Genomic DNA, 21,635 nt, shown 5'->3' with positions numbered 1-21,635 from the left:
TTGTGCCGGTCTTCCTTCTCTAACCCAAGATCCTTCCTATGCAGAAGAACCAGGCCCAGGGGGAGGTGGTGATACCTTAGGCTCCTGCTCCACCATTAGCACCGCCATCTCGGGGTGAAATATTCCCAGGAACTGTAAAGAGCTTCTGGAGGAAGGCCAGACTCCACCGGTCTCCTCCTGCAGCACAGATTGTGGTAAACGGAAAGGGAATGGACAAGACAGAGCTGTCAGTCTCACTACATCCAATTCACAAACCTGTCTTCCATCTCCCCATGTACTGACCGGTTTGCCGTTGCCCTGGAAACGACACAACATAAAGAGGATGCAGAAAACCCGGTGGGCCTGTGCAGTATGGGTGACTGGCGGAGGCTTGAACCTGCCAGGAGACGTGCGTAAGAGGTAAGCGCCGCAGAGAAGTGTCAGCCAGCACCTCTGCACTCTGCCCTCGCTACTATCCTGGTTCAAAGCCCTTGGTGTCCTGAGATGTGGTTGCAGGAGAGGCAGAGGGCACAGGGGTCTTTCCTTCAGCCTGTTCTAGCATCAGGGCCCCTCCTTTTCCTTTGTCCGGAGCCTGGCTGCCTCTGTAAATTGTGTCTGGGAGGAAATGCGATCCCCCTTCTAGCAGGCCATTTGCTGGCTTCCTGAACCGCCGAGAGTGCTGGGGGAGGAGGGCATGAATATTTTATAAATGGCCATAAAACATAATTTGTTCCTCTGAGTGAATTAGAAACTGTAGTTAAAAAAAGAGAAGTTACCATCCATCGGCCAGGAGCTTTGCATTATTTAACCCCAGCTATTTCATTATATCCCTAATGCAGGAGGTCCGGAACACTAAAATCACACCCCATGCCTCCGAGGAAGGAAAACAGCAGCACAGAGCCCCTCAGCACACACCATGACTCACTGGGTGCGGGATTCGGACCTCTCTTCCCAAAGCGGCATATACATGTTTTGTATAAGACATGACCAGATACGGGGGGTGGGGGGGAGTCAGACACAAACAGAGGACCTCATCTGTGCAGGTCTGGAATGGTAGAGAGATCCTGGTGGGGTCTTTTCTGTTGGATGCTGTCAAAACTCGCACTTTCTCCTCTGTGGAAGCAGCTCTTCCAATCCCCAAGACTCAGCAAGGAATCAAGCCGAGAATAGAACAGTCTGAGAGTGGCCCTCAGTCATCACTGTCTAATCCCACATCCCTGCTGAGATCCCGTCCTACAGGTAATGTATCTGAGACCCTGCCCTTCCCACTCTATTTTGGGGACCATCTGTCTTTATCAGCAGACTTGTCCTCAGATTTCCTCTCTCATACAAAGAATAGGCCTCCCCGAGTTCCTGACAGGTAGAAAATCAGTTTTCTTTGTTTTGGTGCAAAGCAATATGACTTCTGCCTTTGGCTGTCCATCACAGCACACCTCAGGCTTCTCTACCCCCAATCATAAAGCCCCTTAACTTGCTGTCAGAACTAAAAGAACTGTCTATTCCATCTAGCAAACTAAACAGTAGCTACAATAGATAGGAAGTATAATTTAACTGTGTCAAAGGTTCAGCATCCATCTCTTCCTGATCATGTTAAAAAGAACTTACACTTCATGACAACAGGGTAAAAGAAAAAAGGCAGGAAAATGTGATCTTGACTCTTCCAGAAATCAGTGACTGGACAGGGCACTGATACTCCTTCCACCCATGTCTGATAGGACAATATTTATGATTGCATGTTTATGTCTTGTCCAGTTTGTTTTCTCCTTACCATATACTCTTCCCTACATATGCACACACATACACACACACATAAACAAACACATACAGGCACACATATACAGACATACACAGACAGACATGGACACACATACATAGACACACACATAAACATACATACACAGAGAGACACACATAGACACAGATACACATATACAGACATATATATATATATATATATATAGACACACACAGACACACATACACAGTCCCATACACACACAGACACACACACACACATACACACACACACACACACAGACAGACACACACACAGAGAGACAGACACACACACACACACACACACACACACACATACACACACATACACAGACCCCCCCCCCCAGGTACACACAGACACAGACAGACAGACAGACAGACACAGACAGGCAGACACATGGACAGACACACACATACACACACACACATACACAGAACCCCCCCAGGCACATACAGACACACACAGATACAGACAGACAGACAGACAGACACAGACATACACACATACAGACAGACACACATAGACATACAGACACAGACAGACAGGCACACAGACAGACAGACAGACAGACAGACAGACAGACAGATACACACACAAGCACGCACATGCAAGCACACACTCACATCCTAGCAGAATCTGCTCTTTTTTGCCCGTGGCAGGCTTTGTATCAGTGCTTAGCATCCCTGCCCTCCCTGCTGAAGCCGCCTGGCTCCTCTGTCTCTTGGATGCTGCGTCCATTTTCTATGCCTTGCTGCTATGAATCAGCTACAGTTCATTGAGTACCTGCTAGGTGAGGGGTGCTTCTCTCTGATCTGCTGTCTTGCCCCGGAAGCACTTGCTATTTTTAACCTGATAGGTGTCATCATTTTCAAGTAGAGAGAATAAAGGAATATGTACCTCCAAACTCTGTGAATCTGTGTTCTCATTTCAAATCCCTTCCTTGGCATCATCAAAACAGAACATTTGTATAAGGCAACAGCCATGGCCTCCTCTAGAGATTGGGGTCTGCGATCTCATTCTTAGATTATGTTTTCTAGAGCATTTCTTAAAGTGTAAGGTAATGGAAAACAGGTTTCCATGATTGAATCCATTTGAAAACTATTCGTTTAAGTAATGTTCAGGTACAGGAGGAAATGGTGGCTCAGGCTGAGATCTTAGCATTTAGGAGACTGAAACAGGAGGATTACTGTGACTCTGAGGCCAGCCTAGGCTACATAGTGAGTTTGAGGCAAGCCTGGGCTACTATTTAAAAAACAGAACAACAAAACAAAATGTTGAGGAATAGTAGGAATTTTTTTTTTTTTTTTTTTTTTTTTTTTACAATTTTAATGTCTATTGTGGCCTTTCTTTGGCAAACGGGAGTTTCAAATTCATTTAGTTGTTGCTGGTTGTGTGTGTGTATAAGAATATGTACCAGCACGATGTATACAAGAATTGTATACAATAGGGTTTGAGAAGTGATGAACAGCACTTCTGACATGGGCTTTACACTGCTGGTCATATTTGGTGATGCCCCGTGCCCTGAGAAATTATCTCCTTTGTTCTTCTGTTTTCTCATTTAAAAAGGAGGCCAGGAAAGATTCCTACCTCCAAGTTTTTAGCAAAGTGTTCAGAACACAGCAAGATCTCTAAACGCCTGCAAGTAGTGATGATCACTGCCATTACATTTTTATCGAAATGTTAATGGAGCAAAGGAACTTATTCCATGCCATCATAGAGATTTAGCTAGACCCATGACCCCATTGGAGATATCAGATGGGACATCAGAATGAGATGTCCCGCTGCTGCTACCTCAGTAATATAGTTAGGTCAGAGAACTGACAAGGAGAAGAAAGAATTGCAGGCCAGCCCCACATAAACACACACGGGGTTCTTTACAGAACAGTGTGGTAGGAGAGGAAGGAAGCAACAATGTGAATGAACACGCATGCTCGCATTGTTAAGCTTTTGAAATGGAGTTCACGATCTCATGAAAAGAATTGCAGTTCTTCTCTAGTGATAGAATAGAGAACGTTAATCATCTCTGTGGCTGCATCTTACAGAGAAGAAAGCAGCAGATTGGTCAGCAAAGACTAGGCTGTGCTTCAGTAACACACAGCTTGGACGTCTTGGTGGGTTACACTATAAACGAATATGTCCATCCTGGGTATTCTTGTAGTCTTTTGGTCTAAGTCATAGGATCACAAAGTTGTTAGCTCTTCAAGTGCTAGGTTATTGGGTTGAGAATGGGGAGGGCTCTGACCAGTAAAGGGATGTGAATCAGATCTGATTCATTGTATAACTTGGTCTTTCCAAGATAAAGGAAGAGCATATCGTATTGTGTGCCCAAGAGACAGAGAGCTAGAAATCTTTCAAAACTAGCAGAAATGACCACTAAGGTCATGAAGTGCTTGGGTCACACACAGGAAATATTGTAACTCCTAAGGACCTATGCAGCCCCAGCATCAACTCATGGGTTAACAGCAGTTTCTTTCTTAAAGAGTAACACATTCTAAACTCTCTTATGGGTGTGGAAGCCTCTGGATTCAGCTTAAGGACCCCAAAATGCCTGCTATCTGTTCACACACAACAAGAAACTGCAGTCCATATTCTTACTTGGAGGGGAGAGAAGGAGAGGATGAGCTAGCTTATCATGAGGCTTCATGTAGATGCCTCTGATGGTTTGAATATGCCCAGCCCAGGAAGTGGCTCTATTAGGAGGGGTGGCCTTGTTGGAGTAGGTGTGTCACTGTGGGCATGGACTTAAGACCCTTACCCTAGCTGCCTGGAAGTCAGACTTCCACTAGCAACCTTCTGATGAAGATGTAGAACTCTAAGATCTGCCTGCACTATGCCTGTCTAGATGCTGCCATGCTTCCCACTTTAACTAAACCTCTGAACCTGTAAGCCAGCCCCAATTAAATGCTGTCCTTTATAAGATTTGCCTTGGTCATGGTATCTCTTCACAGCAGTAAACCCTAACTAAGACAATGCCTAATGCTCCCCCCACCCTCCCAAACTATTGTTCTCTGGCCCTTGACTACTCTCTCCATAGACTCTCCTTTCTGCTAAGCTCCTGGCCATGGCTGATAGGTAAAGCAAGCGACATCTTCCTTGGGGACTGAAGAGCACCTTCAGTCTCCTTATTGCCCATTTACATTTAGGGTTCTGCAGGTTCTGAACAATCCTGAAAAGTCTCAGGTGATGGTTCCTCTGGTAGAATGACTGTGTTATAGTTTGAATCATAAAAGACTCCCAACATTTGGTTGCCATCAGAAGGAGGCAGAACCTTTAAGAGGCAGAGCCTGGTGGGAGGAAGTTAGGTCATTGGGGATGTGGTGGATAATCTTGATTTTCAGTTTGATGGGATTTAGAATCACTGAGGAACAAACCTCTGGGTGCGTCTGTGAGGGCGAGCCACCCTGAATAAAAGCTGTACCAGTTCATGGGTGGGGGTGGGGGAGTTCCAGGCCGAATAGAAAGGAGTCAGCAAGAAGACTAGCAGAATTCGTCTTTCGCAGCCTTCTGCCTGTGAATACAATGTAACCAGTGCCTCACACTCCTGCCCCATGCTGTCCTCACCTCGATCGATCGGCTGTACATTTAACTGCAAGCCATGGAAACTCTTCCTTCTCTAAGTGGCCTTTGTGGGGAATTATGTCACAGACAATAGTGAAATAGCAAAAGATAACCAAAAAGAATGCTGGGTCTTTAATGCCTTTTGTCTTTCTTGCCTTCTTGGTGTTGGGATGAAAGACTTGACCACATGCTCCCACATTCCAGGCCCCAAGAACTGGGACTATGTGACCTCGGAGAATGTAACCCCAATGAGCATGTCTTCTTTATATGTCCATTATCTCACTCTCTTGTCCAAATGGCTGAAAACTGACCAACACGGACCATCTGAATTTCTTCTTAGGCTGTCCTCTCTTATCTTACAGGCATCCCAGTGACAATAACTGCATGTATGGTCCAGGTTTGGTTCTTCTCAATGTAAACCTCACAGTGCATACTGTGATACTGTAAGTTTGGTGTAGGAGGCTCTCTGTCTCTCTTTCTGTCTCTCTGTCTCTGTCTCTGTCTCCCATCTGTCTCTGTCTTTCTCATTTTCTTCCCTTCCTTCTGACAACCCCCCCACACTATGTCATTGTATCTAATTCAATCAACTCACTTGTAAGCCTAAACTTTATAACTGTTTGCTTTAACCTAGCTTGTTTTATCCAGAACATTTGAGAAGCTAGTCTGAGACCTAACCAGCCTTTCTCATACAAAGGCCTTTAAGTATTTGCTCACTTCTTTGGGAATGTAACAAGAAGCAGATACTTCTGCCAGCCTTGAGCTGCCCCACTGCTTGTCTCTCACAGCTTCCTGTCTGTGAATACAATGTAACCAGTGTCCCACACAATGTCTTACACGTTTCTGGACTCTCTCTTGTCCACTTCATCTCTCTCGTCTTTCTAACTGGCCAGCTCTTTACTTAGCTCATCCTTTTGGCTCGCTACATTCTTACTCAGAGCCAACAGTAGCCACCATATGCTATTAACAGTTTGTTTTTGAACCTCTTCCTAGATATGCACATTTTATCTGCCTTCTAAACTGCTACAGTTCTTTTTCAAATATTTTGTCTCTTGTGACATGTATTTCCAGAAACATCATGTAATAAGTTTATTTTTTTTTTTTCTCACCATCCATTGGCCGGCCTGTGATACATCGTGGCTAATTGTTAATGTTTGACTATAGCAGCTTTCCACTGCCGGGCACTAACTTTGAATCAACTTGGATAGACTCATTATGCAACGGTAACAAAGTGGCCCTGAACATGGGAGGGGTTCTTTCTCTCTCAGGCTACACTTGGTTTGTCTAGGGGCTTGAGGAGTTCTAGCTTGGTGTCCCTCTATATGGAATGCATCTGGCAGAGTAGCACCCCCCCACCCCCACTGTTTCTTGCAATGCTGGTCATTGTGGATGGAGGAAAGAAAGCTCTGGTGTGTGCGGGGGTGTGTTTCCATCAATTTAATTATTATTAAATGTTTTGGTTCAGAAGCCACAACCACCCCACAGGCTAGATCCATTTGTCTGGTATAGTCACAAGCAAGCCAGAAAGTACAAGATCCCATGTTCCTAAAAACTGGAGGGATGCAGAAAGTAGCATCCCTGGCCAATCCCAACAAGAAAATGGGAGGAAGAAGCTGATTGCCAACTTATGATGCTAGCAAGCTCCTTTGGGACCTTCTCTGAAAGATAAGGGTTTCTTATGGATGAGTTTCTTGGCACAGAGAGCCCTTTCTGAAGGCTGTTGATTTGCAGGGCACAGATGTCTAATGCATTCCTTTCCCAATATATATCTTCACTCAAGTGAGAGCTGTTGAATTCTCTCTGGCAGCTTCTCCAGCCCTAAGATCAACACCACCGTCTGGCTATTGACACCCTCCTCCTCCTCCTCATTAAAAACCTCCACCTTACAGTTCATTATAAATAGTACTCACCCACAGGATAGGTCTTTGCATTTGGTTTTCCTTGGTACATTGCTCAGGGGGAAAACTTAGCAGAAAGGAAATAGTCACATCACTTCCAGCCCCTTACTGACTGAGGAAGGAACATTGGGGCTCAGATTCACATTGCCCAGTTGTTTTCAAATAGCTTGTAGGACCAGTGGATACTACTAGCAGGAAATTCACCCTTTAGGTTTAGAATATCTGGTTTATCTTTAGTGCCATCCCCCCTGCTCTGGAGTGTGTGTGTGTGTGTGTGTGTGTGTGTGTGTGTGTGTGTGTGTAGAGGGAAGGTAAAAAAAATGAAACAGCAAAAGTTGTCTGTGAAGTGTAGAATCATCCTACTGTCCATTCTTCCCCCCCCCCCCCAGGTTTTCTAGGATCTATAGCTTTCTCCCTCACCATGGCAACAGAGAAACTATGGAAAAGGTGAGAGAAAGTAGAAATGGCCTGAGCTTTTTACCTCTCTGTCTCTGTCTCTCTGTCTCTCTCTGTCTCTCTCTCTGTCTCTCTCTGTCTCTCTCTCTGTCTCTCTCTCTCTCTCTCTCTCTGTCTCTCTCTGTCTCTCTCTGTCTCTCTCTGTCTCTCTCTGTCTCTCTCTGTCTCTCTCTCTCTCTCTCTCTCTCTCTCTCTCTCTCTCTCTCTCTCTGTATGTGTGTGTGTGTGTGTGTGTGTGTGTGTGTGTGTGTGTGTGTGTGTTTATGAGCTGTTGAATTCTCTCTGGCAGCTTCTCCAGAAGCTTTGACTTAATCCCAGCCATAAGGTCCCTGCAGTTCTCCATAGGGAAGGAGGAGGCTGTTCTGAGTGATCTATCAGATGCTGCTCCTCTCTGCTCTGTCCCGTTCTTTCTGAGCCTCACCTGTGTGTGTGAAGACATGCCCACCCTTGAATGTATATTCCATGTCTGGGCTTCCCTCCGTAGAGTGCAGACAGGTCAGAGCTGATTAGAAACAGGGGTGGTGAGTCAGTATCAGGCACTGTATCCCCATCCCTCTGTCTCATCTCTAGGCAAGATTAATGCCTGCATTTCAGCTATGCACCATGAACTGAATGGAAGTTGTTCTGACCCAAGATGGTCATGACTAACAGGCCCCAGCTGCTGCTGGTGCTGCTGCCCCTGCTCCTAGCTCCATGGCGTCTTTGTTTGCTTACCTGGCCTCTCCAATTTAATGTGTCTAAATACAAGGTCTTGACTCAACTGGCTTAATCCATCACCTTCCATGTCTCAACTGGCTGCAATGATGGCCTGCCTTGATCCTCCAACCAAGCCTGGCATGTTCCTTGCTTGCTTTTCACAGATGACCAGTTTCTGATGGGCCATTTCCTAAAGCCACCCCTCCCAGAATATCTGCCCACGGCACTTATACAAATTATTTACCTTAGTACAATTTGCCACCATCTTTTATTCAGAATACCACTCACTTATTTTCTAGTCTTTCCATTTCTTCCTTTGTCCCTGTGGTGGTTTGAGTGGCAATGACCCCATAGGCTCATATGTTTGAGTGTTTGGTCCCCAGCTGATGGAACTGTTTGGGAAGGATTAGGAGGTGTGGCCTTGTTGGAGAAGGTATCACAGGGGATCGATGGGTTTTGAGGTGCCAAAAGCCCATGTCAAGCCCTCTTTCCTTCCCGAGGTTTAGATGTGAGTTCTCAGATATTGCTCCATTGCCATGCCTGCATATCTGTCTCCATGCTCCCCAAGACGATGATCCTGGACTTATTCTCTGAAACCGTAAGCAAGCCCCTAATTAAATGCCTTTGTTTATAAGTTGTCTTGGTCATGGTATTTCATTGCTGTTTAGTAGAACAGTAACTAAGACAGTCCCTTGGATTCTTTCTCATTTAATCCTCTGTGTAAATTCGATCTCTTCCATATGGGAACTGTCACTAGCGTCACAGAACCTAAATATCTCATTCTGCAAGATCTTCCCCCTTGTCTCTCGTTTAACAACCTTTACTGTTGTTCTTGCACGGTCTTCATGAGTCTTCAATGCCTGCAAATTGTCTAGTCTTTTGCAGTTGTCTGCCCAGGAAGTTCTCTCCCTGATGATTAACGTGGCACACTAAGGATCCATTCCCTACTTTGAATTCTTATTTGAAACATTCCTTCAGCCAGGGGAACTGGATCACTGAACCTTGTTATCACTGGGACAAAACACCGGACAAAAGAGAGGAAGGGTGTGTGTTTTTGTCTTACCTGTTTGTCTCACATGATGGCAGGGTAGGCAGGAATATAGGCTGGTCACACTGTGTCTGCACTCAGGGAAGAGAGAGAGGCGGTGTGTGAAGGAATGCTATTGCTTAGCTTGTCTTGCTGTCCAAGATCCCAACCAATTGAATGGTGCCGCCCACACTACAGGAAAGTCTTCTTTCCTCTGTTAAATTCTGCAAATGCCTCTCACACGCAAGGCCAGAATCCTGTCTCATCATTAACTCTGAGTCCAGTTAAATTATCGATGAAAATGAACCATTACAGGATCTTTTCCCATCAAGCACACTTCTTAAAGTTTTATTTTCTATGTTTGTCCTGGAAGTAGCATCTTCATTCTCTTTATTATACATTGTGTGTGTGTAAACATCTTCTTTGTCTGCTGGTAAGAATTTCTGCCTAGGAGCTAGAGAGATAGCTCAGTGGTTAAGAGCACTGACTGCTCTTCCAAAGGTCCTGAGTTCAAATCCCAGCAACCACATGGTGGCTCACAACCACCCGTAATGAGATCTGACTCCCTCTTCTAGGGTGTCTGAAGATGGCTACAGTGTACTCACATATAATAAATAAATAAATCTTAAAAAAAAAGAATTCCTGCCTAGAATGGAATGTATTCCCTGTTAACTGTTTAGCCCCAACACTATGGTGGCCACCAAGTAGCTGCTCAGTTAATGACGAATTAAAGAAATGACCAACCTTGGTGGTCATCGCAAATGTCTAATTTTAGAGACAATAAACAAATGGTCTGTGCTGAAATGAAATTAGAGCCCAGGAGATGGAGGAGGAAGAATCAAATCACAGTCACCTGTCACTGGAAGGAGCAACAAAGTGTCTGCAGAAGGAGGTGGGGCTTGTGCCTTTCCTCTTCAGGGAGCTGGCACTTCTGAAGGTGTGATTCTTTTAAAATCCATCCTTAATATATACTTAGGAGGAACTATCTAGGCACAGGGAATGAGTCTGTCTCACAAAAGAACTAAAAACAGAAGTCTGATTCATGAATTTGCTAATGGCTTCTACCTCCCAAGGGAACTTCCCAGCGTAAAATGAAACCTTTCTAGGGGCTCAGCCTTCCGTCTGACTTGAAGGTAACCACAAATCTGCCTGTGGAATGGCAGAGAGTGACAGCCAGTTTAACAGGAGTATTCAAATGGGTATCTGCAGTCATGCTAAAGCCCGGTCCATCTTCTAGAAGAATGCAATTTCTTCTCATATTTTGCTTCAATACGGACCTCATCAACATCCCATTTCTGGAAGAGGGGCTATGAAGACAACAGACATGCAAATGAATAAGTCACGATAAACCTCAAAAAACAAACCTCAAAGAATCAGGAGCAAGTCAATTTGCAACCCAGGAAATCCTCGTGGAGCACAGGACAGGGTGAGAGTGTGTCTTCTATACTGTGCTTGTTGTTGCTTTATTTTATTTTTTCCTTTGAGTGGAGTAACTTTTGTGTGATGTCTAAATTGCTTAATTACATAGCCTGCAAATGGGAAAACTATCGACTGGGTAAATGCAGCAGACTTGCTCTCTCACCCTTCACTGAACTGTGCATGCGAGGGGAAGGAATGGAAACCAAGTCAAACATAAGAGAGGCAGAGGTTGAGGCTAGGAGACCTGGGGAGGGACAGGCGGGAGCCCAAGCTTCCATGTGTGATGAAGTCAGCATCATCTCCACTCGATTTCCTCCCTACAGGTCCAAGAACTCTGGTTTCCTCCCCTGCCTCATCCCTCTGGGAGCACCTGCTGTGAAAACTGCTGTGGTTTAAAAACAGTCTGTCTAGATCGTATGGCTAAAAACCCATACATGCATCTCATGGCTTGAGAGAATCTTATGTGCCATTACTGTCCTTATCCTACGGACGCTCTTTCTTATGAAGAAACACTGGCCGTTGCCAGCCAATCAACTGTGGCCACGGCAAGTCAAGAGCAAGCTACCTGGTAGTCTGAAACCAGGTGCACCATCCAGCGACTTCATCCACGTGATCTAGGGAGGAAGCCTTTGGGAGAATGGATGGAAAATCTTTTTGGCATTCTAAGAGAGGCAGAGTAGTTTGTCCCATTCAAATCCTACCAAATGAGACTCTATGGCCTAGAAGGGGAGGCCATCTTTCTGGTAAAGCAACTAAAATGTGTTTATTAGATGCTCATCACACATAGCTACATTGTTTATTGACACTTTGACTACCTCCTTTTTGTTTTTCCTTTCCTCCCTTTTCTTGACACAGATAAGTATAAATTGCAGAATCTTTTTATTTACTTTTTTCTTTTCTTCTTTTTTTCTCCAAAGGAGGCGTGAAGCAAAGATTCTTGGCTGCTATTCCTTGTATATAGTGTTTCTTCAATATCATAGTCTTCTGGTGCTTTTTCATGGAGATGATGGTGGACGTCTTCAGGACTCCATGAGAGCACTGGGCACGGGCAGGCTTTTCCTCCCCTCTTACTATCACTGCGCCTTGAAAGAGAGCTGCAGCCTTGCCTTTCCAGGTTGCAAAAGTGAGAGTCTGATGGGGAATTAACATTGGGACACAGCCTAAATGGAAAGCTCTCAAGACATTTAAAAATACTTCATCTTCCCCCCCCCCCCAGGAGAGGTTGAAAATGGCAAACATGTCTTCATGGATATAAAAAACATGGATTTTTCCCTCTCCTGTCCCCCCCCGACCCCCCCAAGTAAATAGCTGTGGAGGGGTCAGGTGCTGTGTATAGCTTATTGGGCAGGGGTGTGTTGTGGGCCAGCGTATGTGATTTCTTTTTGCTGAAATACACTGAGCAGGTCAGCTCGGTGAACAGAAACGAGAAGAGATGACTATGGAGAGATGGAGTGGGTGTGTTATTAGGATACTGCGGCTTGGTTGGGGTGGGGGTGGGGGCGTGCGTGTGAATGTGAGAAAGCAAGAGGCATGCCAGGAGAGCGCGGGAAAGATTACTGGGGAGGCAAGTATACACATCTCTCCCCAGCATCCAGGCTTGCTGCAGCCCCTGACTGGGTAAGGGGTGTGATGTGAGAGTGGGGTGGGCAGCAGGCGGGGCCTGCCACGTCACTTGGAGAGTGTGTTAAGGAGGAAGGGCAGAGCTGAGAGCTGAGCCTGCTGCTGCTGTTGCTGCTGCTGCTGCTGCTGCTGCTGCTGTTGCTGCTGCTGGGGCTGCTGCGGGTGCAGGCAAGGCTTGAAGCGGTGGGGAGGTGGGTCTCCGCGCTTCGGCGCCCGGGAAGGCCCAGGGCGATTCCGAGGCCTCTAGAACAGCTAGCTCCTGGGGAAGAAGGTGGCGGCTGCAATCGCGACCTTGGCCAGACCTAGTTCGGTGGTGGACGTAGGGCGGAGGCGGAGGCCGAGCCCGGGCAGGAGTCTTTGGTGAGCCAGAGGGAGGCGCATCTGGCGCTTAGGTACCAGCGGCAACCCAGAGTCGTGTGCAGCTGGAGAAGCGCAGTAGGACCTGGTGAGAGCCAGCAGGTCTGGAGGGCGGACCTGTGGGTCCTGAGCCCAGTTTTAGGCACCATCGAGAGCTAAGCCACGCGTCTTTTCGGGCAGCCAGTTTCACGCGCGCGACAGTTTGCGGGTTCCAGGCATCTCAGAAATCCTGAGCACGGAGGCGCGGCTATTGAGAGCCAGAGCCACTTCCCAGACCTAGCCTGGCAGAGGGACCAGCTGCAGGGCTCACCGACCTAACCGCCAGGTCAGAGCACGGGCCCCACCCTAAAGGAGGGCACAGCCGAAGCTGTGAAGCGGGTGCCGCTCTCTGGAGCTCGTGTCGTGGGCGCCGTCCTAGTGGCGGGGAGCGCACCGCCGAGGTGACATGAGATCGGAGAAATCCCTGACGCTGGCGGCGCCGGGGGAGGTCCGTGGGCCGGAGGGGGAGCAACAGGATGCGGGTGAGTTCCAGGAGGCCGAGGGCGGCGGCGGCTGCTGTAGTAGTGAGAGGTTGGTGATCAACATCTCCGGGCTGCGCTTCGAGACGCAGCTGCGCACCCTGTCGCTGTTCCCTGACACGCTGCTAGGAGACCCTGGCCGCAGAGTCCGTTTCTTTGACCCCTTGAGGAACGAGTACTTCTTTGACCGCAACCGACCCAGCTTCGACGCTATCCTTTATTACTATCAATCTGGAGGTCGCCTGCGCAGGCCTGTTAATGTGCCCCTGGACATTTTTATGGAAGAGATCCGCTTCTATCAGTTGGGAGAGGAAGCCCTGGCGGCCTTCCGGGAGGATGAGGGTTGCCTGCCCGAAGGTGGCGAGGATGAGAAACCACTCCCCTCCCAGCCTTTCCAGCGACAGGTCTGGCTTCTCTTTGAGTACCCGGAGAGTTCCGGGCCCGCCCGAGGCATCGCCATCGTCTCAGTATTGGTCATCCTCATCTCCATCGTCATCTTTTGCCTGGAGACCTTGCCTCAATTCCGTGCAGATGGGCGCGGTGGAAGCAACGAGGGTAGTGGGACCCGCTTGTCTCCGGCCTCCAGGAGCCACGAGGAAGAAGATGAGGATGAAGATTCCTATGCATTTCCTGGTAGCATTCCCTCTGGGGGGTTGGGGACTGGAGGAACATCTTCACTTAGTACTCTCGGGGGTTCTTTCTTCACAGACCCCTTCTTCTTGGTGGAAACTCTGTGTATCGTCTGGTTCACGTTTGAGCTCCTGGTGCGCTTCTCTGCCTGTCCCAGCAAGGCGGCCTTCTTTCGCAATATCATGAACATCATTGACTTGGTGGCCATTTTCCCCTACTTTATCACCTTGGGCACCGAGCTAGTGCAACGTCACGAGCAGCAGTCTGTGAGTGGTGGCAGTGGTCAGAATGGGCAGCAGGCCATGTCCCTAGCCATCCTCAGGGTGATCCGCCTGGTCCGGGTGTTCCGAATCTTCAAGCTCTCCCGCCATTCCAAGGGGCTGCAGATCCTGGGTAAGACCTTACAGGCGTCCATGCGGGAGCTCGGGCTGCTCATCTTCTTCCTCTTCATCGGAGTCATCCTCTTTTCCAGCGCTGTCTACTTCGCAGAGGCTGATGATGTTGACTCGCTCTTCCCTAGCATCCCAGATGCCTTCTGGTGGGCTGTGGTTACAATGACCACGGTAGGTTATGGGGACATGTACCCCATGACGGTAGGGGGCAAGATTGTGGGCTCACTGTGCGCCATTGCTGGGGTCCTCACCATTGCATTACCGGTACCGGTCATTGTCTCCAATTTCAACTACTTCTACCACCGAGAGACGGAGCAGGAGGAGCAAGGCCAGTATACCCACGTCACTTGTGGGCAGCCCACTCCGGACTTGAAGGCAACGGACAATGGGCTTGGCAAACCTGACTTTGCCGAGGCTTCACGGGAACGCCGGCCCAGCTACCTTCCGACTCCACATCGAGCTTATGCGGAGAAAAGGATGCTCACCGAGGTTTGATGGATGCGGGCAGGCCTGCAGGAAAACAGGAGCTCTGAGCAAGTCATCTCTCAGGCTTCCTTCTCATGCTCACTACTTCCGCCTTAGCTCCAGAGGACCTCGAACCCCCCTCCCCCCTAACACAGTACATGGCATCTTGGACCAAATATCTGGACTGTAGACTGTTGCTCGATCCTCGCAGCATTCGAGGTTTCTCCATCTTAGTGACATTTTGGAAATTTCAACGGTGCCACCCAATCATGCCCATCAGTCACGTGGATGAGATGCACGTTTCTGACTGATCTTCCCTCAAGACTGAGTTTTCATGCCTGGGTCTTGTAATATCTCTAGGAATGGTGACACCAGTAGAATAGGAAGCAGCTACACTCAGGTCCCTTCTTTAGTGTCCTTTGCTTTGGGTCATGCACCTTCCTTACTTAGCTTCTGGTCACTTGGTCACTGGCAGAATCTGGAGAATGGAAAAGATTTCAGCTTGGCATTTTAGTGCCCAAGCCATCTTCTGACTGGTAGAGCTATTAGCTGCACGGCTTTGAAAGATATGGCTAAATTTGGATGGAATTAGAGAAAATACTACCCAACTGGATTATTTGAAGGACATGAAGGTCAGTTTTAGACCAATGGGGGCCGGTGGATTTCTCTAGTTGTGATCTGTCACAGGAGATGCTGGCAGGGGTCTACATTAGTCCTCACCACTCTGATTCCATGACTTCCTTGCGCTTCCAGGAAGAAACTTGGCACTTTCTCAGAGCCAAGTTCTTTTTATGTGCAAGCGCCTTCGTGTGCAGAGGAACTGGAAAATAGAACTACAGAGACAGGAGAAAAGGCTGACCAGAGCCAAAGGACTGGCTGGACCACATATCTGAAGCAAGGTGCCACTTAAGCAGAGACTGTCACTTAGAACAGGCAGAGGGACTCTGCTGCAGACAGCAGCCAATTCCTCCAGATTAGCTCAGACCTCTTTAAGATATCCTCCACCCTTTTTCCTGGGAATCTGACCTAGGATTGCAAATGGATTTGTTTTTATAAAGCAACCTCAGCTGTAACCTACAGACAGGTGAGTTCACACATTGAATGCCAGCATAGCTTTCCTCTTATGCCACAGGCAACAGCCTTTGGTTGGGAGCCAGGGAAGGGCACGGTCATTTTGTTGGCAGCCTCTCTCTTAGAGGATTTTGCTGAGTCAAGCAAACGTTTGTCTGCTCAGCTCTTCCTTTGGAGCTGCATTGGGCCTGCTAAGGTAACTCGGTCGTTCCTACTTGGACCAAGCCATCTTCTCCCATTGTGAAATCACTGCCACCCTCCCAGCTGCCCACTGCCCCCTCCCCCAGTAACATTGCCATTCAGTTTTGCCTTTGATAAACTGTGATACACTCTTCTCAGTTCTCATGGGTACAGCTCTGAAACTCAAAGGACTGTTAACATGTTTTTAATTTTCTATTGATGCTTTAAGACTCTTCGAAGGGAATGGCTTTTCAAAAGATTTTTTTTTTCCCTGAAGAACAACTTAGGAAGGAGTGACCTTGATGGTTGGCTTGAGAGGCCACTGTGGCTCCACTCTGAGTTTTGCCACAGCTTTACAGGGTAACTCTGGTGTCATGGTCCCTCTTTGTGCCTCAGTTCCCCCCACCCATTAAATGAGAACATTAATGTCTTCGCCTCCTTACCTCATGGGGAATTATCAATAAACTCACCCAGGAGGGTGGGGAGGATGCTATGCAAATGTGTGAATTATAGTAATGGCCTTGAGTTTTAGTTCACTATACTGCCTGCCTATCTCTCAAAGGCATGGCCTTTCCTCAGAACTTTCTACCATGGATCCAAAGCCTAAGACTAGGCCATCGTAGACCATCAGCTCTCTAAGTCGCTCCCTGCCATCTTGGGCTGGGTCTCTCCATCCTTTCTCTCACCCGTCAGAAAAGGAGTGTATTCTTGCATTAGACTTGGTGGCCAGAAGTCACCTTATCTGGGAGCTTAACTTCTCCAAGCCTGCAACATAGTAAAAGGCTGAGATGGTTGAGACTCAGAGATCTATTCTAAGGCCAGTAAGAAAGTACTTTCTGTTTCCAATGATTTTAGTTACTCCATGCCCACCCCAGTGGCCAAAGGGATGTCTCCAGCTGAGGGTGGATGGGGGGACATGTGTGCATGGACCTCTGTGTATGTATAGATTGTCACCCTCATCACTGTCCCTGTCCTTATGCAAACATTGCCTTTTCAAGTCAGAGCATGCCTGAAAGTAAAAGGTTTGTGGAGAGCCAGGCTCTCCAGGGACTCTGGTTGCTGTAGCAACCTTCCAGACTGTTCTCTCTACTGATTTGGGTATCAAGGGAGAACAGACTACATATCCCAGCTTCTCACACGGGAACACCTCCAATCTATTGGTTTAGGCATTGGCAGAACTAAAATAAGGACTCAGGACCTTTGGCAATGTGGAGGGAGTAGATTCCCAACACTTCCTGCCTAGACCTTTCTTCCTGGTTCCCTGTATGGTCATGGAAGCCGCCACATCTTACTCCGAGTCTTCAGAAACTTGAATGCTTAAAACCTGCCCAATTCAGCCAGAAGCAAGGTTAAGGTTTTCAAAGGAAGACCTCAGAGAGGGGTATAAAATGTCCCCTCCATCGCAGCCAGACTGGGCCTTGAGGACACAGATGACACCAATCTGGGATGTCATGGTATTCTCATCTCAGGCGCAGGTTCTTCCCAGCCCTAAGAGAGATCAAGAAGGATGAAACTCCTCCCTCCCAGGGAGCAACACTGCTCCTGGCAAAATTACAGAAGTGATTCTTAAGATGTCAGACAGAAACTGAGAGGCTGTGACTATCAAGTTTTTGTGGAGAATTTTGTCCAGTGAGCTCTCCCTGCTTCTGAGCCTCCATGTGGATGATGTAACCGTGTCATCAAGAGACCATGCACCACCTTGTGCTGCCTCAACAGCTGGATCAATAGGACCACAGCTGCTCAAGAAGGTGGGGTTCAAGCCATCTCGATGACTGACGTAAGCCAGTGGGGGCTCCCAGAGGATACTCTGGGACTGCCAATTTCTGCTTGGGATGAGGACAGCCCTCCTGCCTAGCATCCCAGAGGAGCAAGGGACAGCTGGCCTTTCTTGCCTCTGAGGTAGGTCCCCCAATAGAGGTATTTCATCCTTGACAGAATGGGGAGGGGGTGGGCTCAGTGTTTGGGGAAAGCACGGTGTTGTTGTCCATCTTTCCTGCTGTGTGGCTCTGTCTGCCTTCACCTGATTGTGTCCCCTATTTTCTGATTCTCTCTCCCCTTGATTTTTCTCCATCTCTTCTCTCAGTCTTCCTCTCCTTCCCACTCTGTCTTTTTTTTTCCTCCCCTGATTCTCTTCTCCCTCCCCCCATTTAAATGGCATCTGTCTTGCATGTATATTTCTATCTCCTTTCTCTTCCTCTCCACATCTTTTGGCTTTGGGGAGCCTCTTCAGCATTGCTGGGGGAGGGCATACCTTGAACTACAGGATAGCTGTGACCTGGGATGATGTCAAGAGGGTTCCCTGTTTCCCTGGGCCCCATATTTCCCTTGTGCACTCTCTGTTCCTGGAGGGGCGGCACATACACAATCCTAGGATATTCTACTCTGTTAGTAAAATGTCTTCTGGAGATTTCTTGAGCATGAAAATGCTAGGATAAAAGAAGAAAGATGACAGGAGGAAAGAATGTGGTGAGAGACAGACAGAGAGACATACAGACAGACAGAAAAACAGACAGTGAATTTGAATCTCAGATACTCAGTGATTTGGTACTGGAGTATGTCCATCTCAGGGTCCATCAACCTCAGGAGTTTTGCAGAGAGGTTGAAATAAAAGAAATTGTAAAAGCGTAAAACGGAAAATTGGACTAGCCAGGAGGGAGCCTTAACTCGAGGCAGACCCCATAACTTCCCTGCACGCCCATGAAGGCTTACTTAGCCTCTGGCTGGTCGCTTGTGTGCTCAAGGCAGGGCAGGAAAAAAAAGGCATTCCTGGAGGTGTAAAGTACAGGGGACACTTCTTGATGTGGAAGGCCAGGGTTCACTGGCTAGTCCGTAGGGAGAGTGTGGACCGTCCCTGCCCCGGAGCATAGGGTGAAGTTCTCTCTACCTCAATATGTTCTGGTGGCCATCAGGTCATGCCAGGATCAACACAGGCTGTTAAAGGAGTACCAGAGAACTTTTGAGGGTGACATAACTGCTCTAAAACAGATGTATTGATAGTCATATGACTTGGGTGAGGGAGGCAGGAGTCTTATAACCCAAGTCTTCTTTTGACCTGGGACAAAGGTCTAGTTTTATAAATTAAAGAGGATGGCCCATATGCATGCTATGTGGATCAGAGTGACAGTTCTTTTTCTTCTGACATGTGGGCATACTTCAGATTTATCCTGTAGCTGCTCCTTTGCAGCTGTCACAAAATACCAAGAAGTGGTGTGTGTCCGTCCATGTGTCCCAGTGTATGTGTGTGTATGGTGTCTGTGAGGGCTCTGTGAAGTATATGTGTGTATGTCTGTGGTGTGAAGTGGTTGTGAGGATGTGTGTGGTGTGTAGTATGTGTATGTATTGTCTGTAGTATGTGACATGTGTAGTGTGTGTGTTGTCTCTGTAAGGTATGTGTGTAGTATGTGTGGTGTGTGAGGTAGGTGTTTTGTGTCTGTGAGGTCTCTTGGGGTGTGTGTCTGTGTGTCGGTGGTGTATGTGGTGTGTGTGTGTGTGTGTAGTGTCTGGGGTCTCTATGGGCTCTATGGTGTCTCTATGGGGGTGGGGGTGTGTCTGTGGGAGGTATAAATACGGGGTATGGTATATGTATGTGTGTTTTTTTGTGTGGCATATGTGTGTGGGGTGTCTGTGGGGTATGTGTGGTGTGTGTGGTATAGGTATGTTTGTGGTATGTATGTGGCATGTGTGGGGTGTGTGTATGTGAGTCTGTTGTGGTGTTTTATTTTGACTGTCAAGCTTTCATGAGATTTACAAGCTTAGTATTTCTCTGAAGACCATCAGGCCACTTTTTGGTGAGCAGGTATGGCATGCGTCATAGTACATAGGAGTAGGGTCAAGGGCTTGCTCAAGGACTTCGTTTTTTCTTTCTGAACAAAACAACCCCTTAAGGCTCCCCAAACCACCAAATCCTTGCATCTGTAAGCATTGACAACTAAATGTAGTTCTTCTTCACCCTCTCCCACTCTTCCCCAAGGTCATCATTAACCCTTTTTAGCTCTGTAGACAGGAACCTGCAGTCCTCCAGGCTTTGCTTAAACTAAGGCGGTCAGAATTAATCATGCATCTCATAGTGCCTACAAGAGCTCAGCCTGGTGTCCCTTTGGATTCCTGATGCCCGCAGGGCCTTGTCCTTCCTCTGGGCCTTTCCCTCCACGTGACACCTCTCATTCTACAGCTTGTCTTCTGCCCTCAATCCCTCGCTTCTGTGATGCAGGCTTGGCTGGCAGTGCTATTTCTCTCACTTTGCATCTCCATGTAAATGCCAAGAAAGATCCCATTCCCAGGAGATGCCAGGCTCCCTGAGCCGTCTGCTGGAACTGCTGCCTTAACTCTGATTGGTCTTGATGGCGTGCTATTGCCTGAGGAAGGGAAGTGTGTTCTCCTTCTGATGTGTCATGGTCACTTACGGGAGAAAGAGGAATTCATGTGTTCAGCTGTAGGAGTCACTGCCCATGTCCCTTTTAGACTCCATTGCACAGACACCTCATGGCAGAATGAGGCCTGGAGCCCAGGGTTTTGGAGGGAGGACACATATTGCCAGACACAGGCCACTGGGATGGGGACAGATGGGCGCCTGCTTCTCCTGCTGCTGCCTTCCTGCTCTGGGTTCTAGGGCCTCATGGGGCTGCAGACTGTGGTGTTTTCTTTACTCTGAGTGGCTCCTCTGGTCTCTCTGCTCTCTCTCTGTCCTCATGCACTTGTTTACACAGCTCCTACAGAGGGGGACGAGCTGCCATTTACAGCTTTTGAAGGGTTATTTCTAAAAGATATCGACTCATTCCCAGTATAAAAGAGGGAAAGAGACCCACTAGTCAGAAACTCAGTGTTGGTCTCTTTCCCTCTTTTATACTGGGAATATAAATGCTGGTCTAACCTTGACCTCTCCGGGGCCTACCCAGCTCAGGTTTATGACAATTTTTAAAAAATTTAACTCTAACCTCATCACTGATATTATAGAGGAAATTTCCCTGAGTCGAGTCCACAGACCCATGGGTTAAGTGGTAAGATTTGCTTTCCACATCCTTTTAGACTCCTCCATGCAGATGTCTGCCGTTAGAAACCAATCCTGGAACCTTAGGGCAGTCTGCTGCTGGATGCACAGAATGCATTCAGACCTGGGCCCTTCAGTGAAAGCAAAGCCGACATTCGGAAAGGAAATTGCAGCTACGCAGTCTACGAGCTGCTATTTTTGACAAGCTTGCTGTTCTCTGGGGGGGGGGGGGGGGGCTTGACAACCGCTGTCTCCTGGAGATGAACCTGCTCCCGGCAGCAGAGATGTGCTCTGAGAGAACACACAGTATGACTGTCATGCAGCTGTAAGAGTCTGCAGAACTCTGGCTGAGCTCTTATACCCTTGCCCGAGGAAGCTGAAGGTACTCTGCAGCCTCCCAAGGTTAAGGAACCCCAAGGGTTCTTGCCCTTTATGGTCTTCTGAAACCTGGGTGGGGCTCTTTGCTATTAGGTTTTAGAGCAATGGTTCTTAACCTTCCCAATGCTGTGTCCCTTTAAAACAGTTCCTCAGGTTGTGATGACCCCCCCTCCAACCATAAATTCATTTCTGTTACTACTTCATTACTGCAATTTTGCTGCTGTTATAAA

General features: G+C 47.7%; 1 protein-coding gene and 1 long non-coding RNA gene across 10 annotated transcripts in view; one reads left to right on the top strand and one right to left on the bottom strand.

Moving 5' to 3' along the window:
* The window catches only part of Gm33581, a 42,424-nt gene that overhangs the window by 5,726 nt on the left and 15,063 nt on the right, over window positions 1-21,635 (bottom strand). For 3 of the 6 annotated variants that reach the window (XR_003956515.1, XR_378043.4, XR_869445.3), the window contains 2 exons: window positions 9,425-9,480; window positions 76-177 (listed from right to left, as the gene is read on the bottom strand). This is a non-coding gene — a long non-coding RNA (predicted gene, 33581). Of the gene's footprint in view, window positions 1-75; window positions 178-255; window positions 1,822-9,424; window positions 9,481-10,752; window positions 12,170-21,635 lie in introns of those variants that run through there. The other 3 variants (XR_003956516.1, XR_003956517.1, XR_003956518.1) reach the window with 3 other exon arrangements.
* The window catches only part of Kcna6 (potassium voltage-gated channel, shaker-related, subfamily, member 6), a 32,507-nt gene continuing 23,191 nt past the window's right edge, over window positions 12,320-21,635 (top strand). For 2 of the 4 annotated variants that reach the window (XM_006505639.4, XM_006505638.4), the window contains exon 1: window positions 12,320-17,939. In XM_006505639.4, coding sequence (XP_006505702.1) covers window positions 13,230-14,819 — 1,590 coding nt within the window. In that variant the 5' untranslated portion in view covers window positions 12,320-13,229 and the 3' untranslated portion in view covers window positions 14,820-17,939. The remainder of the gene's footprint in view (window positions 17,940-21,635) is intronic. The other 2 variants (XM_011241228.3, NM_013568.6) reach the window with 2 other exon arrangements.

Source organism: Mus musculus, chromosome 6 (assembly GCF_000001635.26).
Source record: "Mus musculus strain C57BL/6J chromosome 6, GRCm38.p6 C57BL/6J".
Classification (NCBI taxonomy): Eukaryota; Metazoa; Chordata; class Mammalia; order Rodentia; family Muridae; genus Mus; species Mus musculus.
This window is presented reverse-complemented; position numbering and strand designations above follow the sequence as displayed.